The 17,912-nt window shown below is 40.2% G+C and overlaps 1 protein-coding gene across 5 annotated transcripts in view; it reads right to left on the minus strand.

Moving 5' to 3' along the window:
• Window positions 1-17,912, minus strand: part of LOC141799230 (ERC protein 2-like) — a 185,507-nt gene that overhangs the window by 138,152 nt on the left and 29,443 nt on the right. For all 5 annotated transcript variants that reach the window (XM_074681414.1, XM_074681411.1, XM_074681415.1 and 2 more), the window contains exon 8: window positions 5,931-6,098. In XM_074681414.1, the coding sequence (XP_074537515.1) occupies window positions 5,931-6,098 (168 nt within the window). The remainder of the gene's footprint in view (window positions 1-5,930; window positions 6,099-17,912) is intronic.

Here is a 17,912-nt window from a genome sequence, read left to right on the forward strand (position 1 = left end):
CAGAGACAACCACCTCTCAGGCTAGCTCTGTAAACCAAAAAAAAGCAGCTATAGGGTTTTAATTATTCAGGACAAAGTGATAACACTGCATTTGGGCACACCTGGTTGCTTATCTCAATGCCCTCCCAAAGTTTACAATACTCCTTCAAAACACTTAAACTCAGTGTTTGGACCAAACCAAGTGAAAAATTATCCAAATGAGAGTTTTTTTGTGTTCATAGAATTGTGCATTTGATGTCTTAGTTTATTTTTGTATACATTTGCAAAATTCAGGACATTTTTATAGCTTACACAATTTTTCAAAAAAATTGAAATTTCAAAAGTTTGCAAGTTTCCAAATATCAAATTTAAAAAAAAAAATGTGAAAAATTCCCAAAATTTATAAATTTCAAAGGTTTGCCAATTTTAGTTTTTGATAAAAAAGAATTTCAATATTTTAGAAAAGTTTGCAGAAAATCAATACATTTTAAAATTTAAAAAAATTGCAAAAAAATGCAAAATTTTTTGATGACTTCTCTTAATTTGGTAAAAAGTCAAAAAATGAAATTAAAAAGTAAAAACAAATTAAAAACTAAAAAAAATTGAAAGCTTAATTGCAAGAGGTGATGCATATTTAATTTAACCAAATGTTAATGCAAAGTTTTTTGTCAATGTTTTTAACAAAATTTTAAAGAATTCTTATTTCAATAATATTTTTTAAAGCTACAAGGACCCACTTTAAAGGATTTGAAGAGCCGCATGAGGCTCCAGAGCTACAGGTTGCAGACCCCCGTTCTAGATCATCACAGCCAAGGTGTTCCTCTTTGATCAGGGAACCACTGTGTAGCCAAATTTCACTAAAACTTCTTCTTTCCCAAACTGGAAATAAGTCAGAGTATTTGGGGCCAATTTTATAGTCTACTTACAACACTGAACTGATTTTTATTGGTTGGATTTAGATTTTTATATCCAACTGTCTACTAAACTCATCAGTGTAATTTTTCTACATTTCAAGTGTAACCAAAAGATGGTCCATTGAAAATTCAATCACGTTGGGTAAACCTCAGTTTGGAAATCTGCAAGTAAGTCTGGCAGGGAAGTTAGAAGAGGAAAATTGTGAATTTATGTCTTTATGATTTTTGATAAACTTATGAATGTCATTCATGTTGAAAGTTTAATTTCAGTTTTATACTTAAAAAATAAAAAGGTGAGGGCATTGGTTTAGATCACACCCTTTGAGGTCAGCCCTTGAGCAGTTTGCCAGGGTTCAAATCCAACCTGCAGCCTCTTTCACACGTCCCTCCCCACCCTCACCCTTCTTCCTCCTCTTTTCACTCACCTGTCCTCCCTAAATCAAGGCAAAAAAAAGGCCTGAAAAAAAACTTTCAAATTAGATACAAACAACAGAGAAACAGAGCTGCTCAAACTGACCAAAACAACATTGCTTGGGTGAGAGAAGAAGGATTTATATGCAAATAATGTAAAACTACAGTTTGATAGGACTAACAGACTTCTTGTTTTTTACATCTCAATTCTTTTACAACATAATCTTTTTCCATTTTATATTACAGCCGCATAAATATCCAGACTGTTTTTGCTCTTAGTTCTCCAGATGTTGATTCCTTATGAGAGCAAGTTTGGACACACACAGACACACACACACAGATACACACACGTCGACACAACCTGAAGGCAGAAAACTATCATGACACACCAGCTGACCTGTCATCAGCGTGTGTCATCATCAGCATCACTACGGGTGGCTGGGAATTGGATCTGTTTGTAGTGAAGATAGAAAGCTCGTTTTAATAACACAGATGCTTCCTCTTAAAACTCAAAGCTGTCCAGGAGGATGACATGTGTGTGTGTGTGTGTGTGTGTGTGTGTGTGTGTGTGTGTGTGTGTGTGTGTGTGTGTGTGTGTGTGTGTGTGTGTGTGTGTGTGTGTGTGTGTGTGCTACAGATATTGACTCTTTTCATCATCTGGGAATATATACAGGAGATTAATAGGCATATGAGCTGTGTTTAGGTGACTCACTCAGAGCTGATAATTTTATGAGGAGGCCAGCGTCTCACTCACCAGCTTTTCAGTTTGTAACATTTTGCACGACTTTCACAAGCATTTCCACTGACCGCCATTTGCCCTTTGCTTGACCCGTCTTTTTGATTCTGTATCCAGAATATTTAGTCATATCAAAAAAAAAGTAGGGAAATGCTCCCTTGAAATTCAGTAAAGGAAATATCAGGAAGAGTTTCATCCTGTCCTGGTTAGACTTCAAACAAGCACCGTGGGGATAAATTTCTTCTATGACTAGAGTGAAATAACTGAATGACTCCTGGAGAGAAATAAGTCATGTTTCAAAGACACATCCCTGTCTTTCTCCTTTAGTACAGATTGATAAGTTATAGTACCCCTGAGCAGAGGTGTAAAAACTAAAAGAAATAAACTCTTGGCGTTCTGAATCCCACCTTACAAGCCCTGGTGTCACAGTAGTATGAGTTTTATTTCATTAAGTCACAAAATAAAAAAACTCTGCTTATACAAACATCTGTGAAATGATAAGTCAAGTGTTTATGGGTTGTTTTATAAGCTGTTTTTTTATTATTTTTTTTTTCTGCCTTCAGAAGGCTTCAGTCTTAGTGTAAAACCTCCATCCTAACAGCATTCTGTATTTCATGAGACAGCAGTTACTTAAAAAGAACCAAAAACACAAAGGTTTTCGGTTTTAGCGTTCTGCTCCATTCCTGGCCGTCTCTTCAGACACTACCCATCCAGATTAGGCCCCTGGGGACTGTTTCAAAGAAGGAAATAGGCAACAGATCATGGTCAAAGTGGTCAAACAGTAAAACTTGTGGAATGTAACACCTGCTGATTTTTTTTAAAGTTAAAATTATAACCTGACTTTCTTACTAAGCTTACAACAGTGTTAGAAGTTTGATTTTAATTAGGGATGGGCAAGTACTGGTATCAGTATCGGGTACCTCGCCAATACCAGCCCTTTTCAAGGTATTGGTACTCGCAAAGGGTGCCAATACCAGAAGCCGATACGCAAGGCAAAAATATCTTACATCAAGCAAGTCTGCCTTGCAAGTAGTTGCCTTTACATTACTGCAGTTTGACACCACTGCAAAGATTATTCAAACATGAATGGACCAGGGAGAGTTAACAGCTTAAGTGTTTTATTTTGCACTTTTGTTAGTTTATTGTAATAAATTAAAAAAAACTATTACAGTTGTTAGTTTCATATTGCACTTTTGTTATTTATTTATTTTTTTTTAAGTAAATTCAAAGAGTTGTTTTTGTGTTTTTTGGACTAAATGGCAGAGTGGCTGTGCTGTCTTCAATCAAAATGATCTGTCACAAAAATATCAATGAATCGATGCATCGAAATATTGCCTCGCCCAATTCATTATCGATTCAGCAAATCCTCTGAATCGATTAATCTCCTGGCAAATGGGGGGAGTGTGCGTGTTGTTCCCGTTGTGTGGAAGAGACCAAAAAACAAAACAATGGCAGCCAAAGTAGCAGCAGCAGCAGCAGCAGCAGCAGCATAAAGCCAGATCCTTCAGCTTTAAAGTCTGATGTTTGGGTTGTTTTATTGCTCCAAACAGGGAGGTGACAAATCACATATGCTCACATAGGGCATGAAAATTGGTAATTGACGCATTTAAATCAATATCGAATCAAATTGATATCTAATCAAATTTCAAACTACAGAATCGAAAATCAAATCAAATCTTGAGGTTCTTAGCAATACCCAGCCCTAGTATTGATACTCGGTATCAGTAAGTACTCAAGAGGGAAAACTCATACTGGTATCGCTCTGAAAAAAGTGGTATAGAAAATCCCTAATTCTAGTAGGTCAAAATCTCGTGGTGACAGTTACTTACTTTCACTAACTTCAGCAAAAACAGAGGTAAACTGATCAAGTCATGTCAAATTAGTCGGCAGAAATGAGTTTCAGTACATTTGGCGTCTGCTTGTTGACACCACAGGCTGTAGCTTCTGTTAGCATCATGCTAGTAAACAGTGCAGCTGATTGATTTGGTTGATTTAATTTCGGATGCTAATGCAGCAGCCTGGAAAACATGGATATTTTCATACAAGATCCTGTCCACTCCTCCAAGCGATAGCAGTGGAGCAGGTGAGGTTCCCTGTCACTACACTGACACTTCAACCATGAGTGGTGGTTATAGCAGCAGTGTCAAAAGTTGTGACATTTGCCTCATTTGTTTTCAAAGGTGCATCGACCCCAAAGCTCAGAGAAAAGCTGAATGAGGACAGTTTGATGTTAACTTGACCACAACATGCAGATTAGAATCCATAACAACGAGACTCTGAACGTTGAGCGCTGTGGAATAACTGGGACTGTATTTCAAAAACTGTAAACATCATTTTACACCAATAAAATTTCATCAATGTTTTTTGCCAACATGTTTGCATCTTTAGTTAGTAGCTAGGTAATAAGGGGTATAGTGTATGTTTTGCAGGTGGTTATGGGAAAAATGGGTAAATCCACTTGTCACATCTTATTGGGGTTTTATTTCCCATAACCACCTGCTAACCATACATTATCCCTTAAATTGTGGTTTTTTCATGTATTTCATAAAAACAGTGCCATTATGCTGTACATGAACTTAAACTGCCCATTTATGGCGAGCCTTGCATAGCTGTTACTTCATATTTCACAAGTTGTGCTCTACCAGTTCTGGATTTTAAAAATAAACTATTGCATTAAAAATGAGGACGACTGCTCTTACAGTTAAGAGAAAAGTTTGTGTCAAGGAGATGACCTAGAAAGGAAAAACTGGGATAAAGAAAACATGAGGTTGTAGAGAAGCGGGCTGTCTGCAGATATTATTAAAAACACACGTATATTACAGAATACCTAAAACTCAAAACATCATGTCTTCAGTTGGAGCTGGAAGCCTAAACAATAACACATGTTTGGCCATGAAGTAAAGTAAAAGCTCAAATCAAATATAAATGAAATGTAAATAAGCAGAGAGACAGGCCCATTCATCAGCTGAAGAATAAAGCTTTTTAATTGGCTCACACAGCGCTGCAGGTGGAACCCAAAGGAGAACGGCACACGGTGCACACAAAGGTCATCCCTACACTTGTTGCACAGAAACACATGGCGATCCCACAAACATAATAATGCATTTGAACAAATTTCCACACACACCGACACATAGTGATGGCACTGCATGTGACCTTTGGAGCCCTCTCTCATTAAACTCAGTGAGGGGGAGTGTGTGAGGGGAGAGTGGGAGATCTAATTTGAGGACATGAGAGGAAACAAGGAGGTTCAGAGGAGACCTTTATGGGTGTGTAATTGGTCTTTGGAGGAATTACCCACATGAACACCACAGGTGGCCAGAGACCCTGTCTGAATGGTTAACCATGTAAAGTCATTAAGGCCTTTGAGACATGTCACGCAGGTGTGTGTGTGTGTGTGTGTGTGTGTGTGAGAGAGAGAGAGAGAGAGAGAGAGAGAGAGAGAGAGAGAGAGAAATTTAGAAAAATGTATAATGATGAAGAACAAATATGCTGCTCGTGAAGGTAAGATGTTGCTTTTGTCAAATCCATCTTAGTGAAAATTAACTCAAAGTGGTGTACCAATAATAAACTGTAAGATCCTACTTATATTCAGTAATCCAATGTTCAAACACTTTCACACTCATTGTCAGGCATTAGAAAATACATGGTAGAAATAGTCATAGTCAAAGAGAGGTATCAGTATCAATTTCAATCTGTTCAGCAGCTTTATAAAAACTGCTCACAGGAATGTTAACCAAAATAAATGGCTGAAAGAAAGCAAACTGCATTAAAGAGTTCAAGAGATTTGCAAAGTCCAATCAAAGTGGTGAGGTCACTGCAGCATGCAGACCACTTTAAAAAATCACACATACCACTTACTGATGCTTAAACTGGCTAGACTCTCTTACCTTCTTCTGCAGGACATTGACCTTCCTCTCCTTGACGTCCAGCATGTCCTTCATGTCTCTGATCTCTCCTGTAAGTGTGCTCTTTTCATCAGTCAAGTCCTGAAGCTGTTTGGTCTTCTTGGTCAGAAACTGCTCCTTCTCCTCCAGACGCACCCGCAGAGCATCTACCTAGAAGAAACCAGGACAATCATTTATAGCACAGATAAGCAGATAAGACGTGAGGCAGAACTAGATGGAATAACAAAGACCCAGAACAACATTAGGTGAGTCATTGATCTTAAGGGGGCTGCTGTAAAACTCATTCTTATATCAACTGACGTGTAGAAAGAGAGGGGGACAAGCAGTCAGCTCAGGATCTCAAAAACCAGATGATGTGAAAAACAAAGAGACAGAAAATCAAGAGCACTTAAAAAAGCTCACACCAAGTCGTTTTTGTTTCTCCTCTCAGTCAGGTGCATGTTATTTTTCAACGTTAGAACTGACATTTCTCATCCTATTTACTTTGTGACATTTGGAAGCAGCGAAAGTTCAGCTCTGGACTGATCCAGTGAAAGGGTGACAGAGGGAGTTTTAGCCTGGAGCCTGTCCCATTCGCTGTTATTAAGAGTGCTGTGTGATCGGGTCAGCGCTGCCATAGATCACACCACTCACACACTGCTCACTCACATTAAAATCCTTTTTTTGTTTCTGGATGTGAGCAATGAGATGAGTGAGATCCCAGCTTACTCCACAGTTTCTTATTGGACATGTAACAGTTTTCTGCTTCAACGCCTACAATCACATACACACAAACACACAGACTCACAGCTGCCTGTCATTAACAGACTTTCTGCTCCTCTGTTGCTTTTCAACACCTGATTACATTTCCAGAACTTTTTGTGCCATGAGTGAACCCATTTGAACTTAATTTTCATGTGAGTCTAAGGGTTTTATGTAGTTTGGGAGACAAATACAGACTGCAGATAAAGGGAAGCGGGGAGGGAGGCCTCGTCAACAGGCGGTTTAACAAGCGTTACTTTGACACAGAGGTGGTTGCGTGAAAACACGAAGAGCTCTGGTTCTGTTGTTTTATCCATCTCATGTCTAAACTATTTCACAAGGGGTGAAGAATTTGTGAATGTTAATCAAGGACATTTCCACAAATTATGTTCATGAGCATTCCTTCAAAGTACTAGCACTTTGCTTTACTTAAAGTGACGGAGTTCGAGGATGATCACTTAGTTATTCATATTATTTAAAAATGTACTTTCTTTGGGTAATATGGATTAAAAAAAAGCTGTGATGAACTTATAAAAATAAAAGGTGCACAATAATTTGGCATCAGGAATGGAACAGAACATCAGATCTAAGATCTACACACATACTCAATCAGCTCAAATCGGTGAGATGTAAAAGGAGTTGCAGCACCTTTTTGCAAGCAGCAGAGGGAGCGTTTTCCCTTTGACTTCTTTAGATCAACAACATCACAATTTCGAGGTGCATTCAGACTATAGACTGCATTGTACAGGAATGTAGTCTCTATGACATCATCCATCTGTTCCTGATACAGAGTAATGAAGCTGTTCGTTGTCAGAACTACATTGCTGACTCATGACATGGGCTTTGAACGTCCTCATTAACAGCTGGAGGGTGTCAGCCATGTCAGTCACATGAGCTCCACTCCTGATTGGGCAAACTCTTGATCTAATTATTTTCAAAACCCCTAAGTTAGAAGAAAATCGCCCCACAGTGTGTGCTGATAGAGAAATGAGATATTCAGAAGACCCAAGTGTTTATATATATATATATATATATATATATATATATATAAATGTGTGTGTGTGTGTGTGTGTGTGTGTGTGTGTGTGTATATTTTGTTTTAAACTAGGCTGCAAATATGTTTTTAAAAGCTGTGTGTGTGTGAAACGATAGCGCATTGTTAAAGCCAGGGACGGACAGAGCAATCCTCTCCAGCAGCAGCATTAGGAACTGGCCAGGACCCCCCGGTGTAAGATGGTGAAGTATTTATCTCATATTGCTCTACTGGCAGGACACCAGAGTCTAATACTGAGGCCTGCTCTGTCCTCCCTGGTGCATACACACACACACACACACACACACACACACACACACACACACACACACACACACACACACACACACACACACACACACACACACACACACACACACACACACACACACACACACACACACACTGGTGACACCACTAATCCTTTGAAAGTACAGTATGTTAATGCACATCATCCTGTGCTGGTGCCCATTTGCTGCAACGTGAGTGCATGTGCGTGTGCATTAGCATCTGTGTGTATTCGACGTATTAAAAGAGGGAGAAAGAAGCACACACACACACCCCAACCCCACCTGGCAAGGAGCAATTTAGCAAGAATGTAGTGAAGGGGCCTTACAGGAAATCCCTGCTGTCTCACCTGCACTGCCCCACTAAGCTGTGATAGTAGGGTACAGATGCCCTGCTAATACCCTCTTAAAGCACTCAGTGCTGCCAGACAGTGAACATGCAAAACAAGGAGAGAGTGACAGACGGATCAGGTGAAAAAGAGGGATGAAAGGGTGGGAGGAGGGGGAGAGAAGAGGAAAAACTAAAATAAGGTGGATGCAGGTGTTGTGGATTCTTAACCTATTCTATACTTTAGTACCACGACCCTCTGCTCCTCCTCTGAAAACCACTACTCCATCAACCGCTCCCTTACAGGAAATGCTGTATGACTTTATCAGCAGGCACACATGCTGAGATGACGGACAGCTAACAAGTCAGGGTGATTAACCTCTTGCTTCTCCTTCAATTTCCTTTCCAATTTTCCCTTCCCACCAGTGCCGCTCTCCTCTATGTCATCGTCCAGCAGCTCCTCTCCCTCACCCTGCGGCTAATATCTTTCTTTCAACACTCCATCCCTCTAGCCATGCTCCAGACTCTACAGGAGTTTTCCCTTTGCCGTAAAAAGGTGAGGGCCCTGCAGTGAAACAAAGTGACATGTCTGTGGGAGAAAACCCTCCTGTCATGAAGCCAGGTTGTCTTTGGGACAGGCCCACACTTCCCAGCTATGACTCTGTAGATTTGTGAATTTCTGTGTGGATTTCCATGTGAGAACCATGATTTCCAAAGCAGAGAGAAACGCCTACATTTTCTGGAAGACAACTCAGGTACTCATTTTGACTTTCAATCTGTTTTATTATCACAAAGGTTTTTTTGTATTCCTTTGTTGCGAGCAGTCTGAGAGAAGAGAAATAAAGTGACAGGTGAAGGAATGAAGTAGAGGGGCCCACAAATGTTCAGTCCAGCCCAGCTCAAATCCGAAGGGGTCATCTGAGATTGCACCGAGGAGTTCCTTTGATTAGATGAATTACAAACACATTTTTATCACCAAATCTTCCCCCCCAGACTCCACTTAAGCTTTCCAGCATGTCACTCAACACCATATGATTTAAAAAATGACCTTGACGTGTTTTCAAGTTTCTGTGGTTGCAAAACTAATAATTCTTTGGTATTCTTAACAAATACATTCACAATAATAACCAATCCAAAGGCTGCATGCAAGAGTTTTCTACGTGCACACATGTGTGGCCATGCATGTGCACAAACACACATTCACACTCCTTGATTTCCTATCCTTTGCTTGCAATGACAGCCAAATGTGGATTCTGGACACTGGTTAGCAAAGTTAAACAGAGGCTTAAAGAAAACAGCTCCTCTGTTTGTCCTCGCCTCCCTTTTTCCTGCCTCACATTTCATCATAAAAGTTTTTCTGGCAGGCGGACGTGCAAAGGTATCAGGCCCAGCGTCGGCTCGGGGCCGCAATAAACAACACAGGGACTATACGAGAAGACCACAGTCAAACAGCAGAACCAGAGGTGACTGGGAGACCACAGCAGAGGCCAACTGAAACACTTCCACACTCACACATTAACAGTTGGAGTCTCACTCATCCAGCTGGGTGTGAGCTGAGTCAAAGTTACAGTGAGACACACCTGCTATAGTCTCCTGCAGGAGCGCTCTCATTTACACATCAACAGCGCAAACACCAACAACCCCACTTAAATTTTTTTCTTGCTTGTTTTTTTTAAGCGTGTTTTCATTTAAAGGAGAAGTTTGGGTGTCACTTTAGCAGACGACTCCATCATAAAGCATTTTAAACCCAAAGAGAGAGTCTGTGCACATCACACAGCTGTGTGAGTGTTTCCTTTCTCCGACTGTATGTCCTCCAGCCAGCTTGAATAAATAGAGCAAAAGGCAGCCATTAGACCTAATTTATTTGAGGGCCTGGTCTGTGAAATGAATCATCTAAATTTATGAAATAATATTCAGCTAATTTATGTTTGTCTTTCCGTTAATGTAGCCAAGTCTGGATCGTATCACTGGAAGGTGTGATACTATTTGATTGCAAAATGATGCTTGGCCACCAGAGACTCTCACATATCGAGTATGATAATTCAACGTATATCTTTTTTTCATATAATTATATGCATCAAAGAGGAACCAAAACTTTCCCATATGATTTGGAGGGATGTCTGACTTACTGTCTGAGAGTGACTTTAAAAATGGTGGCTTCTTCTTATTAAATTCATATGTTTACAGGATTTACCTGGCAATGAGTGTCTTAAACTCATTCAGATGTGTGAGAAGTCAAATGATCCACAGAGCCGTGATGAGGCAATAGGAACTAAACTAAAAGGTAACTGCAAGGGTTTGTGAGGTTAGGCAGCCTGAGGTCAGAAGCGCTTTTTTCACCTCCTGAGCACATTCATGAACATGGGTGTGAGCATATGTGAATGTGTGCACAGGTGGAAGAGGAGGAAGCTGTCAAACGGAAGAATGAAGCAGTCAAGAGTGAAACTATGAACCAGGGACAAGCTCTCCAATGACCCTGTGCTGATTCAGGGTTGTCTCATTTACACGCACACACACCATAGATTCCCCCCACCTGAGCCAGCTACGCCAGACATGACGACACCGTGGCAGATCAGTGCGGAAATGAGGGACATCCCCCTGACTCGAGTCTTAGGCTGGTTGTCATTTGAGGTGTGTGTCATCAAAGGGAAAACGAAACAGTCAGAGCTCCGATCAAGAATCACATAATGTTTGGATCACCTTAGGCTTGACTGGGATAATAAGCGGATGTAAACTGCCTCACAGCAGGGACTGCAAGGTGGAGATGGGGGCAAAGTCCCATTGTAGACTCTGACATCTGCGGATGAAACCACAGCAACACAGCTGTCTGCCCACAGGCTACAAAGGGAACATGGGAAAGCACAGATGTAGAAAAAAAAAGAGGTGAAAGACAAGGACGAACACACGCACTTGCACAGAACTCCCAGGATTCTCCAACAAAAGGATCTTTGTGGACACAGTGAATGAATGTTTTCTGCCAAAGCATGAAAGCCAATCATGCCATGCTTTTGGTATTCTACCAAAGAATGGATATATGGGAGAAAATGTAGGGGACTCACCCCGAGCACCATCAAACTAACCCTCACTGCGCACAGCTGCCTCAATCTCTCTCTGCTACTCCATCCATCATCATTACCTCCTCAGGCAGAGATGGACACACACACACACACACACACAAGATACATAACACACAAGCACATATAAAGGAAGAGACGCTACAGGCGTTCCCCCTCATTAACACTTGCTCCTTCTTTGATTATTTTTCCTGATCATTTCCAGCACCACACGCCAGTTGCTACATCCTGTTTCCAGGGGATCCATTTCCTGTCAAACCACACTGAACAGTCACTATGGCAAACATGTGGTGTGCAGTGTACAGTAGATGTCTGGTATCATCCTGATTTCTTCTCAGACAACATGTGAAACAGTTTTTTGTCCTTTGTGTGCTTTTTTTCCTAATCCTCAGGTTTTAAAATCAAAGTGAAAGATCTACAAACCGGATGTCTACTAACACGTTCATTTCAATCGATGGAAATCCATCACTCACTGCCTCAGACCACGACACGTCGCTAAAGTCTAGTGGGTCTTGCTAAAACTTTTCAGTCAAACTTGAAATCCGACAAATTGCAGTTTTTGCAAATTTAAATGGCAGAACAAATTAAGCACAAAAAAGGCTGAATTTCAAAATGGTGTTTATGTCTTGTTCATAGCAGAAAAAAAAAAGAAATCTTATCCAGTATTCCCAAAGAACAATAAGGTGTCAATCCAAGAAAGTAAACTGAGTTTTTCATTACTCTTTGGAAGATTTTTCCTACTAAATTCATGCAAATCAGCGTCATTTTTTATACTAGTATCTTCAAATTAGATTATCTTTTCATCTGAATGAGCCAGTTGCCTGTGGCTCATATTAAGTCTCACACAACGTTTTGTTTTTGAAATCTTATTTATGAGTTTTTGCAGAATATTTCCTATTAAAAAAAAACTTCAATAAAATATTACAGAGCTCTTTGCTTTCCTCCTCAATGATATATGAATTTAAGTTGACAGTCAATAAGTTTAAGACCACTGTCTTCTGACCACTCAGAGAACTTTTATTCTACATCATATTTACCCACTCATACCACCTAACACTGCTTGGTGAGCCACTAGGGCCGGGATGATACGCTGTTCTCGCAACTCGTTTCTGTAACGTAATTGGGATGTCGAGTTGGTTTGAATTGCGATTCTTCGATATTTCAGATTTTTGCAATTTTCAGTTTCCTTTTTTTACACCAGACCATGTAAAAAAGTTGAATGATGATGACAGACTATATTTGTTTTTCCCAAAAGAGACGCACATCACGTGAGTCACAGAGAAACAGTTTACCCTCTGCTGGAGAGAGGCAACTTTTTTCCAATCCAGTTTATAAACAAAGACTAAACTGAAGGATTTAGGCCTGAACCACATGTATATGGATATTTTTTTGATCGGGTATCTTTGTCCTTGTTTAAAAAAAAATCTCCGTCCATACCACAGAAATATCTCGGTACATACGAAGAGGCCAAACTGAAAACGATCCCCTCTGAAGCCTGCAATGCCATGCCTGGCCGATAAGTGGCAGGTTAGCAAAATGTGAAAACCACAGAAGAAGAAAGTTATGAGCATGCGCAGTGAAACACAGGATAAAGAAGCAGTCGACGCGGATGTTTTGAGGAGACGGAGTAAGAAGATGGCGAAGAAAACAAATAAAATTGAGTCGTTCGTGTGGACGGACGATGATGTGGACTTGTTACTTTGTGTAACATTAGATTATAAAAGCAAAAGGGCCAGGAAAATGTGTGGAGTGGCTTCGATGCAACAAAATTACATTCATTTGTAGATCTGTAATGAGGGCAAACAGTGCAAAGAACAGAAAAATAGTGTGGTAAATGTTGTCCATCTTTCTTGTCATTGGCAACCGTTGCAACAGTGACTTGTTGCTAGGGGCTTGACGTTGTTGCGTCAACACCAGCTCCGTTTAACACCGCTACATGGATCCACTCAACCAGATATTTTTTTATTTCTTCACTTTTTTATCCGTTTTTAAAAATCTCTGTTTATGTGGGTGAAATTGCTGTGTTTGTGTGGTTGAGAGGCCCAATTGGACAGAAAAATGTGCGTTTAGGAATATATCCATATACGTGTGGTTCAGGCCTTAAATTTGAAAAAAATGTTTGTTTGTTTTTTTACAAAGAACCCCAATTTTAATATTGTTAAAAAAAAAGAAAGAAAAAAAAAACATGATACATATGTGAATCGTTTTTTTTTCCCACTCCGATGAGCCACCAAGCGCAACTTAGAGTTCAGTGTCTTGTCTTTGGCATGTGAACTACAGGAGCTTGGATTAAGCTAAAGTCCCCCTACACATGTTGTAGAAACATCACAGTCACACATTAGAGTAAGTAACATTAGAAGAGTAAGAGACAACCATAAAAGGGTCCAGCACATTTCTAAATCTGTGCCCTGGTATGACTCCGTAGATTCTCTTTAATTGTATTTGTGTGGTCCTCTGCCAGCAGGTATTAATCAATCTTTATCTCATAAACTAAAATCACTTCATGCCCATCCAGTTTCACTTGTTTTTTAAAGTAGAAATGTTTTGCTTAGAAAACTACAAAGCTTGTGCAGAGTCAGCAGTTTTCATCCATTGCGTCCCCATTTGTGTAAATCTCTCAGCTTAAAAGGCGCTGTCCATTTACAATCCAATAAAAGCTGAAAGGCAGAGCTTCATAGACATCGTTTCATTTGTGATCAAAAGTAGAAAAATAAAAATGCTGTTCCCAAAAAGAGGAGTGAAAAGAAAGTCTCAGGACCTTATTGTGTTTGTGCATGTCCAGATCCACCCATCAATGCGACAGCAACAATTTACTAAGATGGGTCTTTTGTCTGCATGTTTCAATGAGAGTTTTTCTCTATGTGTGTGTATGTGTGTGTGTGTACTTGATATGTACATGAAATTAGCGGTCAAGTGGTTCATGCAAAGCAGTCTGACCCTGAGGAGAGCGAAGGTCAGGAGGAAAAGAAAGGAGAGTATTGTTTCAGGCTTTTCCTATCAGCACCTCACTGTGGACTGGTTAACCAGCTGCTGACTGACAGCAAACCAAGCAGAGCCCCTCGTTGCTTTTGCGTTTGTTTAATTTCAAAATGTGCAAAAAACAGAAAAAAATGCAAGGAGCCTGAACACCCACACACTTCCCAAAGACCTTCACGCAGGATAAATCCCAACACATGAATAAGAGTTACATGCAGTCACACATACACTTGTGTGCGTGTTTAATTTGTATACACACGTGTAGCTGAGTGTATACACATATTTACCTTGTCTCCTGTGTAAACCATTAAATGTCTCATCCCCACTCTGACCCCTATAACTCCACTTTATGACTTTTCCACATGGTCTCTGAAGAGCTCGCGGGGGCTTTATTTTGGACCGTGCCATGTTTGTTCTGGGGGGCCTCAACGCCTTGCTACTAATACTGCATCCCAAACCACAGCGTCCTGGGAACCCTTGAGCAAACCGTAAGGGCTGACAGTGGTGACCATGGTCAGTCCAGTTCAGATAAGGTCATATCAAGACTTGTTGAAATAATCATTACTTGAAAGGGTTTCACAGAGAAGTCGGTCATTACTGGTCAGCCAAGGGGATAATCCAAAGAGATAAAAGGAAGAGAAGACAGAAGAGGCAGACGGTAAGAGAAGAGAAATAAAGAAGGAAGCGAAAGAGAATGAGGCACAGAGAGAGAACACAGCAAGAGCCAGTAGGAGAGTGACCAGGTTGAGACCACATCTTTCCTCCGCCTCACTACCCATACGAACCATTAATCAGTAAAGAACAAGGAAAGATCAACAAAAACAGTCCAGCAGGGACCACAGCACACCATACTATCACATCACTCACTGACAAAAGCCCACAGCCCTGTACATCCATCAAACAACTCCATTCTCTCACTTCTTACTTCCTCCTGTCATTCCATCCACCCATGAATGTTTCCTTCTCCTGCTCCAAATCACTTTTTTTTATATTTCATCCTGTTTTCCCTATTCATCACTGTCATAATGGTTGATGTTAGCAAGTCCTTCTTGAGTCATTTATATCTTCTTCAAGTCATTACACCTCAACCTCAAAATCAAAACTCAGCGGAGGTCCTCCGGCAGGCTTGCAGCAAACGCTGGTGATGAAAGAAAACATGAGATATTTGAGGTCACATCTGAGAGAGTTAAAGTGAAACACCGCAGAGCGTTGACTGTAAACACAGACCTGTTGCCACATCACAAAGTGTACATTAAAGACGTGCTGCTCCCAACACTTCTGCTGGCGTTTAGTGAGGAATGAAATATCTGGTGTTTTACTTCTGGATTATTTATAGGCCTGATTCCAGACTATGACATCATCACCTCATATTTTTAAGGTCTGGATTTCCCCTTTGTGCACTTTGCAGGTGGCTAACCTACACAGTGCTCGTCTGGGGTGATGAATATGTTTACCAAAATAAGATCTTATACTAATATCTGCCAAAGACATTAAACACATTAGGGTTTGTTGCAAAATACTGAAGTTAATAACTGTTATTATCTGGCTCTCCAAAATTTACAGTTACACACTGGAGAGAAGAGCTGAGACAGTTAAAACAGGTCACACAACCAAGAAGTTATTTATATAGGTATTAAGGGGGAAATTACCTGCCATGGTTACATTTTTACAGTGCATCAACATTTTAACTCATAGGCCAATACAATTCAATACAGTACCAGTACAGTGGGGTGCAGAATAGGGAAGGGCAATGATTGTCGAATCTTTGAATAGTCATTAACAAAAAATCAAATGGTTTATGTGAAAATGGCTTTGTCCTGTCTGCAGCAGGTCACAGTTTTGTGCCAGATGCCAGAGCTGTGACGTGTCAATTTCACACAAAAGCAGGTCGAGCGGGACAGGAAGTTATGCACAAAAACCACCAAAATTGCCTGTGACTTTTAAAATAAAACAAATTGTGTTGAAACCAGATTGTATTTAACTTGACCACAGCAACAAACTCTCATAATAACCAGAGCCAGACCAGGAGGCAACAGGATGGAGGACTTGCAGTCAAAACAAGAATGAGGAGACGCTCAAAAATGGATTGGGAAGTGAGGAAACTCCCTCGAAAAAATGAACAAAAATGAAGTACAGTGCAAACTCTTCAAGGTTAGGCTAACACTTCACAAGTCTCATCTATCATCAAACACAAACAAAACTAGGTTGAGTCAAGCCTTTTCAACATGGCTTCTGTCGCTAATAGGTTTCAAAACTCTGTATCACAAGCAAATTTATGACTCATGGAAACTACTTAATACAATGGAGTACGACAAGATACGATGCAAAGCAACACATTTCAATACAATTCACAATGCTAGATTGATGTTCATGTTTCACAATTGCTATTTTTTGAGGGTGTAAATATCCAAGTGAGTCATAAACCATTTCTAATAACCACCATGCTTTTATTTTGAAAGGCACAACAAATATGTCCACTAGTTTGAAAAGTTACGGCAGGGAACTGCTTTAAGATAAAAGAAATATGTATGTGCGAACAAAGCTCTATTATTGCTTTTACGTTAGAACTGCAGTTGTAATGACTTTGAAAATTAAAGGAAGTTCAAGGGTAGAAAGCATCCTCTGCTGTTTAAATAGGGTATGACAATTTATTTTGTCATCACACTGATCTGAATTGTCCCTTTTGTGTACTGATTTGCAACTGTCTCATCAAAAAACTCTTATATTTATAGCGTGTCATCACAGCAACCAATCATTAAGCAGCTCAATTAATTATAAGCTCACCTGATGATATCATGTTCAGGTCGGGTTTTTTAATGATTTTAAAATTTTAAACCTTTTAAAATGATTGAACTTCACACTGACAAAGCACATGCCTGCAAGCTCCTCTCCTGCAGGGTCGTGGCCTGTTCCTTCACTGCAGGCTGGTTAAATATGCAGGAAGGTCTCTGATAGGGTTACCTGGTAGGCTGGAGTATAGTTACAGCCCTGCATTGTCCTGATCAGGGGCAGGAGAGACACAAACTGTACTAAAGGGTTAAGTTTCTGGGGATATGGGCAGCAACAGCCTTACACACAAGCATACGCTCATTATTTTCCACTATTTCAAGTTATCTGAAGACGGGTTCAATCAAGCCCATTTGGAAACTGTCCTTAACTTTGACTGACAAATAATATACTTCCATTTTCTCATTTCCCCAATCACAGTGCCTTCTCTGTTCAGCCCCCTCAGTCCCATCCTTATGTGGATTGCTTTTCAAGGCAAGTGTCTGTTAGGTAAAACCACTCAAGAGACCGACTGTTGGAGTGGACGACTGTAGCGATCACTGTCATTTATGATGGCTCCTACCTGGCACACACTCAGATCTACGCAGGGAAGTATGATGGCTGAGTGTTCATTATAGAAACAGAAAGAAAACTGGGCCGAGTTGAAACAGCGAGCCATCTTCTAAAAAGCTTTGAAAATATTAAACATGTAGAGGGGATGAGTTGAGAGGAGAGTTTATTCGGGAATGTCTGTGATTC

The sequence above is a fragment of the Halichoeres trimaculatus genome, unplaced genomic scaffold (assembly GCF_033239565.1).
Source record: "Halichoeres trimaculatus isolate MK-OKI-2021-1 unplaced genomic scaffold, fHalTri1.1 fHalTri1_scaffold_11, whole genome shotgun sequence".
Taxonomy (NCBI): Eukaryota; Metazoa; Chordata; class Actinopteri; order Labriformes; family Labridae; genus Halichoeres; species Halichoeres trimaculatus.